At 49.8% G+C, this 20,282-nt stretch overlaps 1 protein-coding gene across 1 annotated transcript in view; it reads left to right on the forward strand.

The window, feature by feature from the left end:
• The window catches only part of LOC119390976 (polyamine-transporting ATPase 13A3-like), a 585,099-nt gene that overhangs the window by 200,167 nt on the left and 364,650 nt on the right, over positions 1 to 20,282 (forward strand). The window contains exons 13-14 of the mRNA XM_037658686.2: positions 10,527 to 10,606; positions 13,503 to 13,545. Of these exons, the coding sequence (XP_037514614.2) occupies positions 10,527 to 10,606; positions 13,503 to 13,545 (123 nt within the window). The remainder of the gene's footprint in view (positions 1 to 10,526; positions 10,607 to 13,502; positions 13,546 to 20,282) is intronic.

Below are 20,282 nucleotides of genomic sequence, written 5' to 3' on the forward strand. Positions count from 1 at the left end.
GAATTGCCGACATACAGACGCCAGAAAAAAGAAGAACCTCTAACGCAACCGAATTACAAGAGGCTGAAATTTATTGAATACGTCGAACGCACGACACCGTATTTGGACCGGATGTACGCCCAATGAATATTACACTTCAGCGGTTCAGCCCCTATCACGAAGAATTGAGGCTTCTTCGCTTCGGAGGTCGACTTGAGGTCAGCAACCTCCGCGAAAGTTCCAAGCACCCTATTCTGGCTCCTGCTTCAGACACATTCACAATTTTTTTGGTGAAGAAAGAACATCAGTTACTTTTACACGCTGGACTCAGCTTTCTCTTAACGGAATTGAGAGAAAGATTCTGGATACGGAGAGCCAGGTAGGTTGTAAAGAATGTCATAAACGAATGCACCGTCTTTCGATGATATTCCTGCAAGCAATACCCGGAGCTTTTCGCGCCCCTAACAGCAGACCGTCTCCAGCCTTCTCCACCTTTCGAAGTCTGTGGTGTAGATTTTGCTGGACCCCTTCTACGAAAAGATAATAGAGAAGCTACGAAAAAGAGTTACATACTCATCTTCACATGTGCAGTCGTCAGAGCGGTTCATTTGGAGCTTGTCACCAGTCTTGCTTATGACAAGTTCCTGCTAGACTCTAAACGATTTGCGGCACGACGAGGCATTTGTAGGATAATGTACTCCGACAATGCCAAGACCTTTAGAAAGGCCCCTAGGGAGATTCTGCTACTTCATGACTTAAAGAAATCGCAAGAAGTACAATCGTATTTTGGAAGTCACTGGATCATTTGGAAATTCATCACCGTACAAGCTCCCTGGTGAGGAGGGTTTTGGGAAAGACTGATTACATCCGTGAAGTCTACATTGAGGAAAATACTGGAAAATCACGTCTGTAATTACGAAGAGCTTTCTACCATCCTCATTCATGTGAAGGCAATGATAAATTCACGACCGATAACATTTGTGCATGCAGGATCCTCTGAACCAACTCCAGTTACGCCAAGCCATTTCCTCATTGGCCAAAAATTGAAAATGCTTCCTACAGACTGTGTGAGCGCATCAGCCGAAGAGGCGTCGTCGTCACGCGACATACTTCAACGAAGATGGAAACACAAAGAACAAGCGTAAAACAATCTCTGGAACAGGTGGCGACGAGAGTACCTCGAAGAACTTCGTTCAGCTCATGTGAATGAAACTACAAGCACAGAATCCGTGAAGAAAGAGATATCGTGCTGATAAAGGAACTAAACTCGCCGCGGCAATTCTGGACGATGGGACAGGTCGCCTGAGTTAGGTCAGCCGTAAAGGCCGTACCTCCCACGCGGCGACTACTGGCATAGCCCTAGCTCTGACTGGTGCCCTGGGAGGAAGGATAATGGTGGGGTGCCATGACGAAGGACAATGTTCTCAACGAAGAACTTGGCTACCTCGGCGGCACTGCCTTTCGGTAGAGCCCTTGTTTCGGCGTAGTGGATGAGGTAATCCGTAGCTACGACGATCCATTTATTTCCGGAAGATGACGTTGGGAACGGCCCTGGTAGGTCCATCGCGAATTGCTAGAATGGTCGGCTAGGAGGTTCTATTGGCTGACGAAAGCTTACTGATCTTGTAGGTGGTGTCTTGACTTGCTGACAGTCTCGGCATGTCCTTACGTAGCGTGCGACGTCGGTGGGAAGGCGCGGCCAGTAGTACCTTTCCTGTATTCTTGGGAGCGCGCGGGAAACGCCGAGGTGCGCAGCCATCGTATTGTCGTGTAGGGCCTGCAGGACTTCTGGATGTAATGCTTATGACACCACGAGAAAGCAGTTGGCTCGAAGTGGCGAGTTCTTCTTCAGGAGAACGCCGGTTCGCAAGAATGACGCCAGTCCTCGCTTGAATACTTTCGTAACAACGGCGGTCGTGGCCTAGCGGTATTCCACAAGGCGGGTCGGGGCGAACTCCAGACTTCCTAATGACGTGGCCCAAGAACAGGAGCTTGTCGTACGCGAAGCGGCACTTTTCTGTCTTTAGGGTGAGTCCGGAGGTCTTGATTGCATGAAGTACAGCTTTAAGGCGCCGGGGGTGTTCGTGGAAGTCTCAGGGAAACACAACGACGTCGTCCAACTGTACGAGGCAAGTCTGCCACTTCAAGCCAGCCAGCCCTATATTCATAACACATTGGAAAGTTGCAGGTGCCGAGCAAAGACCAAAGGGCATGACCTTGAACTCGAACAGGCCGTCTGGTGTTATAAAGGCAGTCTTTCCAGTAACCGGTCTTGAGGTCCATCGACGAAAAGTACTTCGCGTTGTGGCGTCGATCGAGGGCGTCATCTATCCATGGAAGGGTACACGTCTTCGTGATTTTGGTCAGGCGACAATAATCGACGCAGAAACGTAGCGTCCCATCCATCTTCCTCATTAACGCTACGGGAGACGCCCACGGAATCTTGGACGACTAAATGATGTCGCGTATCATTTCGTCGACTTGTTCCTAACAGCCTCCCGTTCTCGCATCAAAACCCGATAGAGACAATGACGGAGCGGTCGAGCATTTTCTTCCGTTATGACACGGTGCTTAGCAAGGGGCGGCTGTCGGACGCGCGATGACGACGACAGTCCTTGTATTCCTTCAGAAGGCTTTGGAGCTTTTGCTGTTGGTGAGCGGGAAGGCTTGGGTTTACGTCGCAGGATGGCTCAGGCTTTGGGATCGTCGTTGTTGCTTCGTCAGAATCTGAAAAGGTATGCATCACTGACGGCCAATATTTCTTCAATGTACCCAATCGTCATGCCCCTGCTTAGGTGTCTGTATCCTTGGCTGAAGTTCGTGAGCTTCATGCTTCCTTTGCCTTCATGCAACTGAGCAATGCCTCTTGCGACGCAAATGTCACAGTCTAGCAGCAAACGCTGATCGCTCTCGATGACACCTTCCATGTCTTCAGCCTTTACGGTGCCGACTGTAGTTATGACGCTGGATCTAGGCGGAGTGGTGACTTGATTCTCGAGCACGTTCAGGACACGTTGACATGGGTTCATATCCGGCACTGTCGTTTTGTCCGACGATAGTGTTATCGACTTGGTTCTTAAGTCGATGACGGCGCCTTGATGGTTTAAGAAGTCCATGCCAAGTATGGCATCCCTGGAGCAATGTTGCAAGGTTACGAAGATCGCAGGATAAGTGCGATTATTGATGGTGACTGTTGCTGTACAGACTACAGACGGCGTTATTAGATGGCCTCCAGCGGTCCAGATTTCGGGGCCTTCCCAAGCAGTCCTAACTTGCTTCAACTTCTCGGCGAATTGTCCACTGATGACGGAATAGTCGGCTCCAGGATCGACGAGAGCGGTGTCGTCGAGGTCGCTAGTTCGTCGCCTTGCGTTGCGGTTAGATCGCGGCGTCGGATCACGGCTACGTCGGTTTATCCTTCTTCTTCTATGTTGCGCCGTCAGATCTTCTTTGGGCCGCGAAGTTTCGACGTCAGGGCTCCGTTCAGCTTGCGGCGTGTTCTTTAGATTTCGTCGCGGCGTCGTCGTCGCCGGCGGAGCATCTTCGGTATTTCGTCGTACAGCAGCCGCACCTCCATCGGTCGCTGCCCTTAGTTTTCCGGATACGGGCTAGGTGACCGGCCCCGAGTTGGGCCAGTGTATGGTCGGCGTTGGGGAGAGACGTAGCGGCCTGCCGACGGCAATCTAGAAGGTCCTCGTGGTGTCCAGTGTGTTCCTGCCATGTACGCGGCGATGTCGCACGGTCGTTCACCCCGCTGTGGACGCGGCGCGTCGACGGCGAACCCGCACAGTCCCGTCTGTCGGTACTGGTACTGGCGGTAAGTGTCGCCAGCTTCTCCGCAGTGGTAGCAGATAGGGCGGTGGTCGGTGGCGCGCTAAACGTCGGTCTTCCTAAGGGCGTAACGCTGGCCGGCTGACGGGCGGTATGGCGTTGGTGTTGCTGGCGGCGTCTGGCGATGGAACTGCGGTGGTGCGGCATCTTGTCGTGGGTGCGAAGGAGGAGCGTGACGGCGGGTTGCAGCAGCGTAGCTCATGGCTTGCGGCTGGCTGTGGCGGGCCCGGCTGAGGAACACCCAGTGACTGTTGGATTTCCTCGCGTACAACGTCAGCAATCGACTTCACATCAGGCTGTGGAAAAGGTGCGAGCTTTCGCAGCTCCTCTCGCACGATGGCTCGGATCATTTCGCGCAAGTCATCGGAGCCGAGTGCATGAACAGCGGCGCTGTCTTGAAATGAGCGGCGATTGTACTGCCGGGTGCGCATCTCGAGCGTCTTTTCGATGGTTGTTGCCTCCTAGAGGAATTCCTGGATGGTCTTGGGTGGGTTTCTCATCAGTTCCGCGAATAGCTCCTGCTTGACTCCTCGCATGAGGAAACGAACTTTCTTTTCTTCGGGCATGTGAGCGTCAGCAATGCGGAACACTCGGTTCATCTCTTCCGTTTAGAGCACCAAGTTTTCGTTTGGGAGCTGGACACGGATTTCCAGCAGAGCTTCGGCCCTCTCCTTGCGGACGACGCTCGTGAATGTGGCGAGGGACCTGGTGCGAGAAATGCCCCACGTTGTCAGGTTTCGCTTTTGATTCTCGAACCGGGTCCGGGCGGCGTCTTTCAAGGCGAAGTAGACGTGCCGTAGCTTGTACTCACTAGTTCAGGTATTGAAAACGATGACGTGGTCGTACATTTCGAGCCAGCATTCCGGGTCTTCAAGTGATGATCGTCGGAAAGCTGGCTGCTCCCTGCGTTGTTGTGGTAGACTGTCGCGGCCGGTGTCACAGTTGCTGTCATTGTCGCCACCGTCGTGGTCGTGGCGTTTGGCGTTGCCACCGTCGTGGTCATCGGGTAAAAGCGCGCACTCTGGAGCTAGAGCTCGATGTCTGTGGCTGGCTCGCTGGTCGGGGTTGGCATCTATGTCTTCTTTGCGACTTGGACTTGGTTGATGGCTTGACGGGGGCGTCCGGAACATGAAAGGACAGCACCTCCAGCAGATGTTACGGGGTCGTTACGGTGATGAGGGCAGAAGTCGGCGTGTTCAACATTAAACTCTTTATTTGCCCGAACTTGTGGCCGGAAAGAAACTCATACTACAGCAGTACACACTGTAGCGACGAACAGGGCGTCGACCGTCGATAAAACTGAACCGCGGCACGGCGCAGCGGCATTTTATACATGCGGCATCGAATATTCGAGCCTTATCATTGGTGACCGCGTTAGTTACAGAATAATAGCAGCTGTTCGCGTTTGCACTCTGAAGCCTATAAGAATATCCTAACATAATCTGGAAGGTTGCCGGATATTAGGGTGCGGCTTGCGCAAGACAGTGATTATACGCGGCTACGCGTGTAACGCACTTGCTAGATAAAAATAATAAAACAAGCGCTCGTGGCAATGTCTCCCCATTAGCGTTTTGAACGAGACTCGCTCGTTTCCAAGCTAGTTCGTGTGTCGATTCACAGATGACAGCAGTTGCTTGGCACCTTTTTTTAAATTTTAACCGCAATATCACATTTTTTTTCGCAACTTGTGTTTAGAAAATGCTGTCCAATGTAGACGACGCGAGCGTTGGCCGCGCATGGCGGAAAAGACGCCTTTCTTAATTGTACAGCTTTTGAGGGGCTAATTATTGAGATACCGAAGTTTACTTTGATGGCTTGACGCGTCATATTCGCCACTTTATCGACGGTGACATTGTTTTGGTAATCGCGAAAGACATTAATAGGCCATGGAAAATAAAGATTTTTATGCTAATATACGCTTCAATTCTTTTTTTTTTCAATGAAAACATGCTTTTTAGAAGCAAAATATTCGATACCAAGTTGGAAAAAAACTTTTGACACGAAAAAACTAAAAAAAATAATAAGGGTTAAAAGGGTAAACTTCGTTCTAAGGTTATACAAAAACCGTTAGGCAGGTCATGCCTGGAGTGTTCTCTCGCCAAGCCGTGAGCACAAAATGGACGCCAGCTTTAACGCACAGGCTGTGCGTCATTTAGGTGTAGGTTATGCTCGCACTGTAATTGCCACTGTCGCTGAATGTTTCAATAAGTCCATTTCGCTAAGTGCGATCATGGTTGAAAAAAAAAACATGGAGAAAGAATTTTCTTCTTGGCAGAAAGTAGTTGTAATAGCATGCGTGTCGTAGGCATTCCTTGCGTGTCATCCAGGCTAACGAAAGTGGGAAGCAGATACGGCGTTGATGTTTTTGCAGCTGCCAGCTAGGTAAGGTATACGCCGCTGTCCAGAAAAAGAATGATCGGGCAGTAGACAAGAAGCAGGCTGGGATTCGTTTTGTGAAAGACAGCAAAAAAAATTACAGCATATCCACGGGGTGAATGATGATGAGTGGGGCGAAGCTCCGGAGGACATCATCGTTAAACCGTGAATACGAATAATTCGCCCCACTAAAGTAAACACGTGAGAAATGTTAAACATCAAACTTTTATTGTTGCTTTCAGTGGTCCCTTCATTATCACCGCTTTGTGATCGGTGAAATGCAGGGAAAGCGGTTCTTGTATGGGTGTTACCTTGAAGTTGGCAAACACTACATCGATGCAAGTCCCCCTGATGGTGGTTGGTTTCGGGTGGTCAAACGATATGCATCTGAGTCCATATCTGATTGCACATCGGCTGCTCAACAGTCACCTGTGAAGCGCCGGCAGTGGCCATTTCTCCTGATGTAGGGCTTGGCTGGAGAAGTTCCAGAGGGATGGCCTCAGGACTAAGGCCTCGCAGTCGGCGACTGTAGCGGTGGAAGCAGCATCCACTGCAGGAACGGGTTGCGGGATTGGACTGGCAGAACCGCTTCGTGAAGGGGTAGTGAGCATCAGGCGTTGAAGTCCGAAGAACCGAAGACCCGAGCGTCGTATTCCTCAGAGAAATCGTGGTTGCTGCTCGAGCTTCCCACTTCGTCGTCCTCAGTTATCTAGCCGGCCTTGAACATGTCCGAAGAACCGAAGACCCGAGCGTCGTCTTCCTCAGAGAAATCGTGGTTGCTGCTCGAGCTTCCCACTTCGTCGTCCTCAGCTATCTAGCCGGCCTTGAACATGTCCGAAGAACCGAAGACCCGAGCGTCGTCTTCCTCAGAGAAATCGTGGTTGCTGCTCGAGCTTCCCACTTCGTCGTCCTCAGTTATCTAGCCGGCCTTGAACATGTCCGAAGAACCGAAGACCCGAGCCTCGTCTTCCTCAGAGAAATCGTGGTTGCTGCTCGAGCTTCCCACTTCGTCGTCCTCAGTTATCTAGCCGGCCTTGAGCCGTGTTTTCATCATATACAAGTACCGCCATCTAGCGGACACTCCACATACTAAACGAGAGGTGGCTACTACATACATCGGTGACGCACGACCTACGGCTTAAGGAGCTTCGCCCCTAATTTAATCATTGCCGGATAAGTATCGTTTATAAAGTACTTTTTAGCTGCGAGCCCTTCTGCGTAGGGCAGGCAGGCCGCTGTGTTAACCAGAAATGAATAGAACATTAGGGGTCGCTAGGCGGAGGCTCACCATCCAATCTATATGTACAGCATCGAGAGAACATTCAATGAATGCGGAGTTTTGACACAGGCACATCAATGAAGGAGCGCGCCTAATGGAAGGAGCGCGCCAATGAAGGAGCGCGCCTGGCACATCGATAGCAGCGGTAGCGCATGCGTGAGCCAACCGTCGACCGACTTGCATAAAGAACAAATAAAATGCCTCAAGAGTAATCTCTCACGTACACCCCCATGCGTGTCGCAGTTATCGGTATCATATCTTGCCTGGGTATGCGCAGATAAGATTTCTGTGCCTACTTTCTTTTCCGCCACTGTCAGCCTTTTCAGTTGTAGTCGGCATTTTTGTTGTGGTGACTTCCTCCTTGTGTCCGTGGCGGCATGCCTACCATCTTTTATCCAGACGAGGCAAGGACACGGAGATTGAATAACAGACGGGGCGCTGAACTAACAGCCACTGGTTTGTTGCTTGGAGGTGCAATACACACGGAAGCTTCGCGCCGAAGAGCAACAAAGACACAGTCTCTGCTCAGGCGGAGTGAGTGAGTGAGTGAGTGACTTTATTCACGAAGGGGTCTGGGCGTAAGGGGAATTCAGGCTACGTATGCTGCGAGGCCGCGCTTCTCAACGATGTCCTCAGCTCGTACCAGGACCCTTGTATGGACGTCTCGGTCTGTGCTTGAGAAAAAAGCCTCCCATTGCTCCTCGGTGTGGGGTGGCTAGACAAGGTCGGTGGGCGGGAGATTCTGCTGGCAAGCCCAGAGGATGGCTCGAGCGAGGCAACGCATCCACATAGGGATCCAGTGTGAATCGATGACGCCCGGGTGGATGTAAGAGTACACAAGCAGGGCACGGAAAGGTGCGGGTCTGCAGCCGGCGCCAGGCGATCTGGGACCTCTTCGGAAGACTGTTGTGAGGGGGTGGGTAGGCTTACCGCTCAAGGCGATAGGGCTGGGTGATGTCATGGTAGGTGACCAGGGGCTCCGGCAGGGCGTCCGACTCAAAAGATCCCACCGCTCGGTTGAAGAATCCTGGACATGTTGGTGAGCCGAATCGTTGCCGGGGTGACCCGACTAAGCGGGCACCCGGACATGTTCAATGTGGCGCGGTTCGTCCTTTAGCAAGAGCTGGCGAATGAGCCGCAAATGATAGGGTTACAAGGCTTCGGGCGAAGTTCGAAATGGCGGGCTTAGAATCGCTGAGTACTACACCAGCTTCGGTATACGTGGAAGCCAAGGCAATGGCCGCCTCCTCCGGCTCGACGGCGAAGGTTGTGCACATGGTGCTGGCTATGGCCCTCGACTTCGCGGTCGCCGGCGAGGAGGGCGACACGAGGACGACGGCAGAGGCGTCGTCGGGTGAGGTTTAAGTAGCCGCGTCCACGCAAAGGACGGCTGGGTGCTTGGCGTATTTGTTACGAAGAATGACCACGCGGGCTTGACGGCGGGCCTGATGGCGGGCGTCACGGTGGCCCGCGAGCATGTTCTTGGTTAGCGTCTTGATGTAGGAGACCGCACGAAGGGCGTACGGTAGTGAGACCAGGTCCGGTGGATGAGAGGAGGTATCGTGGCCGACAGAAGAGAGGATCCAGCGACCAGTCGGCGAACGACAAAGGCGTTGCACTTGAGGAGTACGGTGGGCTTCAACCAACTCGCCGATGGTATTGTGTACCCGCAGGCGGAGGAAGCGTTCCGTTGACACGTTGGGGGGAAGACCGACGGCAGTCTTGTATGCCCGACGGATGAGCACGTCGATCTTGTTGCATTTAGATATCAGAAGAAGGTGACTGTAAGGCAGGCCGTAGGTAAGGCGAGAACTGAGGAAGGCGTCAGTTAGGCGGAGCAGATCGCGTTCATGCATACCCTCTCGCCGCGCTCGAACGCGTGCTGGCATGCACACAGTCTACTGAACCGAAAGCGAGAGCTGGTCGATAGCCTGAGCGTTGGGATGGTTGGATTGCAACATCAACCCCAGAACGCGGAGATGCGAGACGATGGGAATCGGGGTGGAGTTGGCGTTAACCATGATGGTCGAATGGAAAAGACGCAACTTCTTCTGCCCTGGTTGGGAGCACGGCTCAGGGCCAGTGGGATGGGGTCTGTCTTGAGGAGGCGCCGGTCGGGGCGCCGTATGAGGAGCGCCGTTTTGCCCTTGAGCAGGTGAGACCAGCCGCGTGCACATGGTCCATGACAACGTTGGTGGCGCGTTGCAAAGTGTGCTCAGTGTGTCCTTCGAAGCCTGACGTGACCCTAAAAAAGCCATACAGGGTGTGTTTTAGGCCAATGATGCGGTCAAATTTTCCGGGAAGCAAGCGGAAGGCGAGGTTTAAAAGAAAAGGCGACAGAACTGCGCCTTCGGGTGCACCGCGAGAGCCGAGTGCGTACATGGGAGACGGAAGATCTCCCACGATGAGTTCGGCAGTGCGATCGGTAAGGAAGGAGCGAATGTTGTTGAAGAGTCGAGCGGCGGGGTTGAGGGCTCCAAGTTCGGTGAGGATAGCCGCATGCGAGACCTGGTCAAACGCCTTAAGAAGATCGAGACTAAGGAGAGCCTTCGTGTCTGAGAAAGTGGATCAGCTGACGAGGTCGTGGTGAAGCTGCAAGAGCACAGAGAGACAAAAAAATTCGTCAGATCACACGCGTTGTCACAACAAACTGTCACCTTTTTAAGAAGTGACTGATTTCACAGCTATGCAGGGGAACCAAGGGACCAAGGCGCACTGACGCAAGCTCAAGACACAGATCCTGGCGGGCTGTGTGCGTTCACACAATCCAAATGTTTACGTAAAGGGTACATACTTTTGGGCCAGTTGGTTCGGTACAGTCAATGAAGACATTGCGTGTGAAAACAACACGAGTTGAAGGAAGAGGACTGGGAAGCGCACATCCTGTCCTCTTGCTTGGTCTCTGTGTTTTTAGCACTATGGTTACATAAAGGGCCTTTAACGTCCACGCAAACTGTAAATTTTATTAGAGTTGTCATCATAGGCAGTCTGGCAAGCTAGCGCCATTAGGTACTATAAGCGCAGTTCAGGGCACCTATTTTTTTCTCTCTTCTTCCTGCAGCTTCTTGTAAAGGGAGTCGTCTTTGCTAGGATGACACCGCAGCAAAAAGTTGAGCTCGTGCAAGACCTTCAGTCCATTGGGTAAGTGGTAATCTGCAACGTTTACTAAATCGCTGCTGAATGATACTCAGCAAGCTGTTTTACTAGGGCATCTGTTATGCCCGAGATTCGCCGGGTGACGTAGGTAGAAAATTATCATCCTAATCTGGCACGCGCTCTCTTCATTCTCTTCTTCATGTTAGTCTTTTTCGTGATGTACTTCGTTCCCAGAACACGTGCACCGATACGTACAGCGTGGGATGCAATAAATCTGATGGGTGAGGAAATGAGTACAGAGAGAGAGAGAGAGAACAGAAGCTAGAAAGAGATAGAGAGAGATATATAAAGGAAGAGAAAGAAACATTCTTCTCGGAGAACATTTCTTGGTGAGGCGAGATGCGAACCCGCGCACCCGCGATCCGATGGCGAGCATCGTAACCACTCAGCAATCGACACACGTTAGCAGAGCCTAACATAGCCTTGTAAAGTACAGCACAGTAAGCGGGTGGGAAAGGGAAGTGAGGGTGAGGAGGGGAGATTAGAGGGTGTAGAGGGAAACGAGGCGGGTAGAGACTAAAGCTCAACTATAGAAAGAAAGAAAGAAGGAAATGGAAGGAAAACAGAAAGAGCTAGAAAGACATACAGAGAGAAATACATACACATAAAGAGATTGAAAGAAACAGAAAGCAAGAAGTAGAGAGAGAAAGAAAGGGAAGAAAACTGGAAAGAGCGAGAAAAGAAACCACTCTTCTCGAGAAAGAATAGAGAGATAGAAAGAACGAAATAGAAATAAACAGCGACAAAAAAAGGAAAGAAGGAAAGAGAGCAAGCATTTGCATGTATGGTATATTATAGCGAGAAGTGATCCTGAGAGGTAAGAAGCTTAGCCAAGCCAGGACCAGTTAAGTGCCCACCAGCTCTACTGTGACGCAACTTTGCGCGACTTAGTACAAGCAGTGCGAATCGCTGCCCCGCCACGGTGGTCTAGTGGTTATGGCGCTCGACTGCTGACCCGAAGGTCGCGGGATCGAATCCCGGCCGCGGCGGCTGCATTTTGGATGGAGGCGAAAATATTTGAGGCCCGTGTATTAGATTTAGGTGCAGGCTAAATAACCTCACCGGTCGAAATTTCCCTCGGTGGTCGACCACCGAGGGAGGGCTCCGGAAATTTCGACCACCTCGGTGGTCGAAATTTCCGGAGCCCTCCACTACGGCATCTCTCATAATCATATGGTGGTTTTGGGACGTTAAACCCCAGATAATATTATTATGCGCTAATCTTTTTCTTCGCAACCACCGCAAATTTGCTGCAAGGAAACATGCTGCGTGTTTAAGGTATGAGGCCAAGTGTTGGAACATATTTTTTTTAGAAAACGATAATCATTAGATATTATTAGTCTACACTATAAAGCACACAATTTTAGGAGCATGTGAGCATTATAAAGCAAGTCCTACTTTTTGGTAATTTTTAATAAATAATTTTTCATTAAAACTGGGCCTTACGCGAACAGTCCTAACTGAAATTCCACTCAATAAAAAAACAAATTATTTTGTACGGATATAGAAGAAGCTTTCTACAGAGCAATGAACGAAAACAAATTAGATCAGATCAATAATAAAATTATAGTGAATAAATAACCAAAAAATTACGCACAAACACTAGGGGCACCTTCGTAAAACAGGAAGACATATTAAATCTTGAGGCACAATTTTGCTCATTGAAGTTCATTGCACACCTATTAATGTTACAAGGAAGTGTAACAAGTTTTAATGAAAAATCTTCATTAGCAAAAAAACGTTATGAATGTTTGCGTGCGGAAAATACCAAAAATATAAGCTATGAGAAGGTAAACAAAAAAAGCTTTCAAAGAGGCGCAGCGCTTATACAGGGTGACCAGGAGCGCTCAAATCCTCGATATTTGTAGCTAGTTCCATTCTGGAGCCTTACTCTTTTGTTCTTTTGCTCGAACGGAAACACCCCTTTTTTTCTAACTTGCTGTGCAGCATCAGTGCCGTCATGGGATGCTTTCGCGATGCGGTGCCAGCCATTTGTGACGCAAGTTTTTGCAGTGCAGAAGCCAGGCTCGATGCCAGCTTCCTTCCAAATATCAAAGGTGCTTCTGTTGCCATTATTGAAATGGCACACAACATCATACAAAATTGATGATTGATAGGCTCAAATACGTGTCCTTTAGAGTTACGACCTGGCGCGTCTTCCTGCTGAGAAGTTTATCGCTTTTATGATTAAAAATGATAGGTATACAATGCTATTAGAGCATTATTACATGTTCACACCTAATATGATTCTTAAAAAACGAACAAGATACTATATATCAAGCTAAGTTTATGATACACATAAAACTGGCACTTGAAGTTTCGGTTTCGCAGATGATGGGCGGTCTAACATTTTTGCTTGTATCTTTAGAAAGAAACTGCGTAGACAGAAACTTTATGCAGCAAAATGATTGGCGATAAATTGCGCATTTACCATAACCAAAACCAAAAAACCACATTTCGCAAAAAATCGCTTTTGCCACTTGGACTCATACCTTAACTTTGTTCGCCGAAGAGCCACTTTAGTTGATGTTCCTCCATGAATGCACCGAAGGGAAGCGGTCTCCCACCTGCTGTTAATGCATTCCTCACTCCGCATAATAGATACTTGAGTATTCACTAAAAACTTATTCATATTACCCCTTCAGTCGGGCCTCCGCAACTATGCACTAAATATGGGTAAGTACTGAATCCTAGCTCTGCGGAAACTATTATTGAAATACTCACTCTATATGGACAATGACTCAGACTCGCGATCAAGACCTCCAGTTTCAGCATTGGAACACAGGAATACAGTCAAGGCCTGATTGTGCATGCATAGGGAGCTCTTTATATGTATGGTGAGCAGGGACCAAAACAATTATACCACTATTTTATTTTTCAGGTACGTGGTCGCAATGTGCGGTGATGGAGCCAATGATTGCGGCGTGAGTACTTTCACGTATCAAGCAGCAAATGAAATATGCAGCTCTAAGATGTTGGCTAGCGTAGCAGTTATACATTCCATGCCTGTTTTTACTCTCCATTTGTCCTGGAGGTTTTACCTTTCCGATTGTTTTAACCCTCTAGATTGGTACGACAAATTCCGCTGCCAGTCTATTGTTCTCAACAGTAGTAAACTGTTAACATGGCGATCCCTCTGTCATAGGAATCGGTATAAAACGAAAGTGAAACTTGTCTTCACAGAAGTAGTGCTTATTGTTTGTAGTGATATCTGAGAGCTTCTACAATGTCTATCGGTGTTTGGAAGATATAATACCGTTTGGCGCGCATGAACCCACGTTGACGCCTAGTGGCTCATCTGCATCGCGACGACTAACACCCATCATCATGATTTCACCGTTGTAGTAGGTGAAGTTGTTAACATATACCTGGACACAGCGTACTGTGAATCCCGCGTAAAGCCCCGCCACGGTGGTGTAGTGGTTATGGCGCTCGACTGCTGACCCGAAGGTCGCGGGATCGAATCCCCGCCGCGGCGGCTGCATTTTCGATGAAGGCGAAAATATTTGAGGCACGTGTACTTAGATTTAGGTGCACGTTAAAGAACCCCAGATGGTCAAAAATTCCGGAGCCGTCTAAGGCGACTCCCCGATGCTAGCGCGGCCATTGCTTTTCGCTGGTATCGAGATGCTTTAACCATGGCCTCCAAGATTGCGGGCCGCTAGGAAACCTTCCGGCGCGCAATCTCAGAGGCCAAGCTTTAACTGCGTCGTCGCCGAACCGTTCTCTATCAGATCTAGTAAGTGTATTGCCGCATTACTTTACTTCCGCGCTCACAGAGGCGGCAGCGCTCCACCTCGCCAACAGATAGCACCGTGCAAGAAAAAAAGTTTAAGAGATATAAGGCGCGTTTGTGGCGTGTTGTGCATCTGCCTCGGTAGCTTAGTCGGTAGCGTGCCGGGCGCTTGTTGTCGCGGACCGAGACGTCGTAGGTTCGATTCCAAGCGGCGGAACTTTTCCTTATATTTCTTTCGTTCTCATCCCTTAGCGTCCGTTTTATCAACGTCATATCCCTGACGGAAATACGTCACTGAAGTCTTGGTGGATCTCTGCATGAAACACTGTCGTGTTAATATGACTGGCGTTTAGGTTGCGTCAGCTTTCGGAAGGGTTCAATGCTTTGCGATACTTTCAGCTAAAGTTGCTGATTTCTAACTTTCTAAGAAGGTGAAGGCAAAAGCGTAGCTGGAGAGATAATGATATGGAATCAAGCTCTTAGACCACGCAGCGATGTACACGCAGTGTGCATCAGAGCTTTAGGAATGCGATAGCAGCGCAAGACCCCGGAGAATAGTGAGCGGAAGCATCCAAATCGGGCACCGCCTCAACAAGAAGCCAACGACATAAGCATGTCGAAGAGGCGCGCCGGCGTTCCTTCTTACGGCCTTCGTTATCGCATCGGACAGATTCGGAGCGTTCCTCCACGGGCAGCGGCAGTGCTCACAGGGCGGGGCGCTGGGACCCTGTCGGTCTGATGGCTTTAATTGCAAAATGAATTAGCGATAAAACGTATTTTTAGCTATAAAACGAAGCCTCCTAGCACCGCCGCGAAGAGCACAAGTCGTAACACAGATGCGAACTGCGTCCTTTAGGTAGTATTGAAAAATAAAATGTAAGAGCTCTTTCTCGGCAAAACCCAAGTCGACACTCGAAAACTAGCTCAGCTTTCTGAAGAGGTGTCTATGACAGCCGATGCCGGCGATACTGAGACGATAAATGAGCTACGTCGCGCGCTCTGGTCAGTGAAGGGAGCCTAGAAAATAAGATATCACATCATCTACATGAGCGAAAGGATTATTTGCTAAGTTTAGTTTTGCTATAGGTGTTAGTTCATATAGCGCAAATTGTGCACGTCTTGTCTAACTATTTCGCGCAGTCGAAGCTTTATTTCTTCTCTCGTAAATGCCGTCACATCAATAATTTTTTAGTATACAATGGTCATTTGGAAAGCAGATGTGTTACCTTCATGCGAGTGTAATTATTACGCTCACAAATACATCTTTCATCGAAAAGACGACGTACTGAAATTCATGTGTTTCCAAACTTCAGTAGGCGTCGGGACGCGTGATGTTTGTTTTGCTGCGCGCGGCTGGGAACGCTGCAGCTCACGTAGCCGTCCGCACTTTTCGCTACAGTCGGGGAAGTATGGCTCGCTAACTGACGGCTTGCAAAACTGTTACTGCGCATATGCGAACTAGTTTGTTTTCCACACGAAAGCCTCAACCACAGATTAGCAGACGAATATTTTTTTCTCATTCGCCACTAATGGCTGCCTTTCCTTTCTTTCGTTTTCCCCTTTCTCTCGGTGGAAGAGGAAACTTACAATGAGGCGTGACATCCCTGAAGTACGTTTTAAGAAGGCTTGGTGCTGATGCCTGCGCCTTCGCTGGAATGCGGATGGGTGAACACGCTTAGAGTGAGAAAAACAGTCAGGGAAGAAGTCTTACATGGTGTTTGCAAAGTGGGCGCCAGGGGCCACACCCTCTACGACGAAGTTGCTTTGTCACCACACTACGACGGAGTTGCTTTGTCTGCGCTTTGGGGAAACGCTGCCGTAGAAATGTGCCTGTCGTAGGTGGAAATCGAACCCACGTCCACAAGCTAAACAGTGCGATTCACAACCCACTAAAGTGTACCACACATGGTGGGTCGGAGTGAGCGTATCCGGCCAACTCTCCGCTTGTAGCCTAATATTGCAAATTGATAGTAGAACAAGCGCGGTCGATCGTGATGGGTTACTTTCACGACATGCACACTTGCCGCGCCGTTTGGCGCTCGAAGGTCGCGGGATCGAATCGCCGCCGCAGCGGTTGCATTTTCGATGGAGGCGAAAATGTTTGAGGCCCGTGTACTTAGATTTAGGCGCGCGTTAAAGAACCCCAAGTGGTCGTAATTTCCAGAGCCCTCCTCTACGGTGTCTCTCAAAATCATATCGTAGTTTTGAAACCTTAAACCACAGATATTACTTGCCGCGCCGTTGTTTTTCCTGGTCGGAGTGCTGACGACGCATAAATGAAGGGAAGCCAGCAGAAAAGACATTCGCGCATTCTAGACCTGATTGACGGGGAGGTGTACAGCTTAATTGTGTTTATTTAAATAAATGTGCAGCAAGCACAAAACAGTATTCTTGTCATTCTTGAGGAGTGCTTCGTCTCGTAGTTGTGCTGTTTTGCTGTGGATTCATGCCAACTAGCCCACCTAACCACACTTTTGGAAAACTATACGTTTGACTGCAAAAAAAGAAAAAAAAACGAGGTGATATTCACAACATACTTCGCCCGCGCACATGTGCTCAGTTCGCTCGTGTCGCATGTGCACTGTCCGTTCTTCTGCCTTCTTTCGTCTGTCGCCGCACATCCCTCGCTTTTTCGTGGTTGCCCAAGAGGGACCTCAGGCGCAGCAGCCACAAACACACGCGCACACACACAAGCGGGACGTCCCGAGAATTTGGCCTTTCTTTTCGCCTGAAGACATTCTCCCTATCCCTAGAGGGTATTTTTAACGGAGATATCACTGATCCTGTTAATGGTGATGGCAATCGCCGGGCGGATTCCAAGGGCGGACGTATCGGGCCCCCGAAACGCACCACGAAAGCGCGGACAACTTAGAGTTGCACATGCACACACGGCTGGTATAAGTTACAACTTCACAATATAATTCAGATGGTGTCAACACAAAGGGAACTAAACGAACAGATCACGCGCTACAAATGCAGTCTCATGCAATACAACCATTCAAGAACAGTTAAAGTCCTGAATATTCAACAGCGTATCCAGTCCACAATTCTTCGACGGCACTTGAATGCTTCTCTTCCAGGAAACACTCACGCTAACTCCAGCGCTGATCGTCGTTGTGTTCCTCCCGCCGATGCCGAGTGTTTCTCTTCCAGAAAACACTCACTTAACTTGTCACTCCTCACACGGCCTCGTCATCCGATTCTTCCAGATCGACGATCGACTGACTGCACAACTATCATAAACACGTCTTCTTTGGCTGACGGAGCCACTCTCCACATAACTTCATCTCCGGACCTACTCACTCACTGGTTGTCGGTGCACGCTTTTATCTCCTCCCCCCCACCCCGGGTTCTAGAAGCGTCGGGAGGGTTCTTTGGTGTGCAGTACAGCCAAAGATAGGGAAAGTGCCAGACCTTTCCCGTCCATTCCAACCGCGGCGGCGTCACTCGTCGTCGCGTCATGCTTTCCTTCGAGATGGTTCTAGGCTTTGCCGGGTGTTTCATCTGGCCGTCTGCGTATGGCTCGAGTGGGTGAGGAGCGGGGGGGGGGGGGGTAGAGCGCCGCGCTGGCGTCTTTTAATACTCGTGTTTTCGTTGTTCGCGCTTCTTGGGCGAGCGGCCGGCGCAGTGCTATCGCGCTGTCGTTTGAAAGCGGCCACGCGCGCGCGCTTTACTGACGCACTCGTTCGTGACACTGCCCCCACTTCAAGAATATTATAACATAATATTCAAACAACGCAAATGAGCTCGCACGTACACAACTAGAATTGTTCCACATAGAGAGTCCATAACTCAGTCCACGCACAATGCGCGTCCCATTTACAATAGAACTCTCAATACTGTTCAGATCGCGATTCAATATCACGACACATGAAAGATAAACACAAGTGCATAAGTACAACACACCCTCGCACATATCGTACAAAACGATGCGAACACACAAAGCTCGGCATTTACAACGCTTATACAATTCTATCAGTAGCATGGTACAAAATGTCACCACCTACACTTGGCTCACTAGCCATACATACATGACATAGGAGATAATAATAGAACATATTCAAACTCAAAACCCTTCAAACACATTCAAATTCAGCCTCAACACCTGTCCTGTGTACATCGTGTGACGCTTGCGCCCCTTCTTGCGGTGCTCGCTCGCTTTCTTTTTGTTTCTCTTCTTTTTCTTCCTGCGAGCCGTTTCAAGCGACGGTGTCGGAGGAGGCGTGCCTGCCGTCGTCAACACATTCGGCACTGGCAAGATGTGGTCGCGTTCGTTAGAACGTTCTCGGTGCTTCGCCAACTTCTGCGCGTCGTGGTGTTTTGCTTGGACGACCACACTTGTAATCTTTTCAGCCACAGATGATGGTGGCCGCTCAGTTGCAATATCACCTGCTCGGTGCGTCTTCACAGGCGGTACAGTGACCGTTGGTGCCTCCTCGTTGACATTCTGTGACACCTCGGCCTCAACTTGAGCTAGGGCGATATCTTTCACACAATTCTCTTCCGCTGTTTCTTCTTTTCGCGGTTCCCGAACTGACGAAGTCTCCATCTTCGGGTCTTCTCCCAAACGTTCTGGATCGCCCTGCCCTCGCGCTCCGGCGATGTTTCCAATGATGAGGTCGAACAGGGGGTTGTCCACTAACTCTCCCGCTCAAGTCAGGGGTCTCAACCTCAATCTGGGCTTCAGGAAGCTTTCTAATTGAATTATCAATCAGGCGAACCGGGTTGGTATTGCCTGTGAACACACTGTCTCGGGCCAATTCTTTTCGTACGATAACCGTGGTGCATCCACAATCTCTTAGCACCGTGACTCCCTTTCCACCAACCTTCCCCTTAAGTGTCGGCATTTCTTTCGTTATACCTGTCGGCCGTGTTGTCATCGCAGCACCAACGAAACGCATCATCTTTCCGCTCTTCAGTTCAATCAATTACCCATTGATCTCTTCATCCTGCTCTTTTGGCGGGGCATACACACAAGCTGCTTGGTGGGTTTTACTCGCATCGTCTCGACATGCGTCTGCCTTGTGCCCAGTTTGTCTACATTTAAAGCATTTCGTCACACTGGGACGTGAAAAGTTGGTCCGACAGCTGTTAGCGCGATGGCCCACTCGGTTACACAAAACGCATCGCGGAACACTCTCTGGTGCATGCTTCTTTTCGTCAGGTGCCGACTGCTTCGACTCCCCGTGACCCCCCTTTTTTTACTTTGGCCAAATTCGTGCCAATTCGCGCTTCCAAGAAATGATCGGCCAAGTCAAGCATATCCTCGACTGATCTTAGCTCTCCGCTCTTTCACATATAGCGACAAGTAGCTCACCGTACTCCTGTGCCGCCTCCGAAAGTTCGATTCATCTGTCAAAGTAATGGCTGAGTCGCGTGGCATACTGCCTTGCCGTCTCGCCATGAGCTGGCCTTCCAGTACGCAACCGATTTCGGAAGCCTTCCACCGTGAATCTAAATCACTTAAGCAAAGCAGTTTCACTTTTGTATAATTAGCTACATCGGTAGGTGTCAGCCTGCTGTACACACTGAGCGCTTCGCAACAGAAACAAGTGCTCAAAGCAGTTGGCCATTGCTGTTCCGGCCATTCTGGCTTTTAGCAATCGTCTCAAACCTGTGCAGGTACGCATCAAGGTCATCCTTCCTCTCATCAAACGCCACAAGCAGTTTGCTTTGGTTGAAACGGAAGCTATGATCTTCCCTTTCACTGCTCTCGACTCTAGCCTCGACGGGAGTTTCTATGCGCTGTTGCAAACGGAGTTTGTTGGAACATAAGAGATCGCTAACAGGAGGCTCACGTTCTAATCTATCGTTACATTGTCGAGATTGTAAGTGCACGCCAAAATTCGATGAATGCGCAGTGTTGTACCGGCATAGAAGTGAAGAAACGCGCCTGATGATTGAAGCATGGCATACCGAAAATAG

Source organism: Rhipicephalus sanguineus, chromosome 4, assembly GCF_013339695.2.
Source record: "Rhipicephalus sanguineus isolate Rsan-2018 chromosome 4, BIME_Rsan_1.4, whole genome shotgun sequence".
In the NCBI taxonomy this organism is placed as follows: domain Eukaryota; kingdom Metazoa; phylum Arthropoda; class Arachnida; order Ixodida; family Ixodidae; genus Rhipicephalus; species Rhipicephalus sanguineus.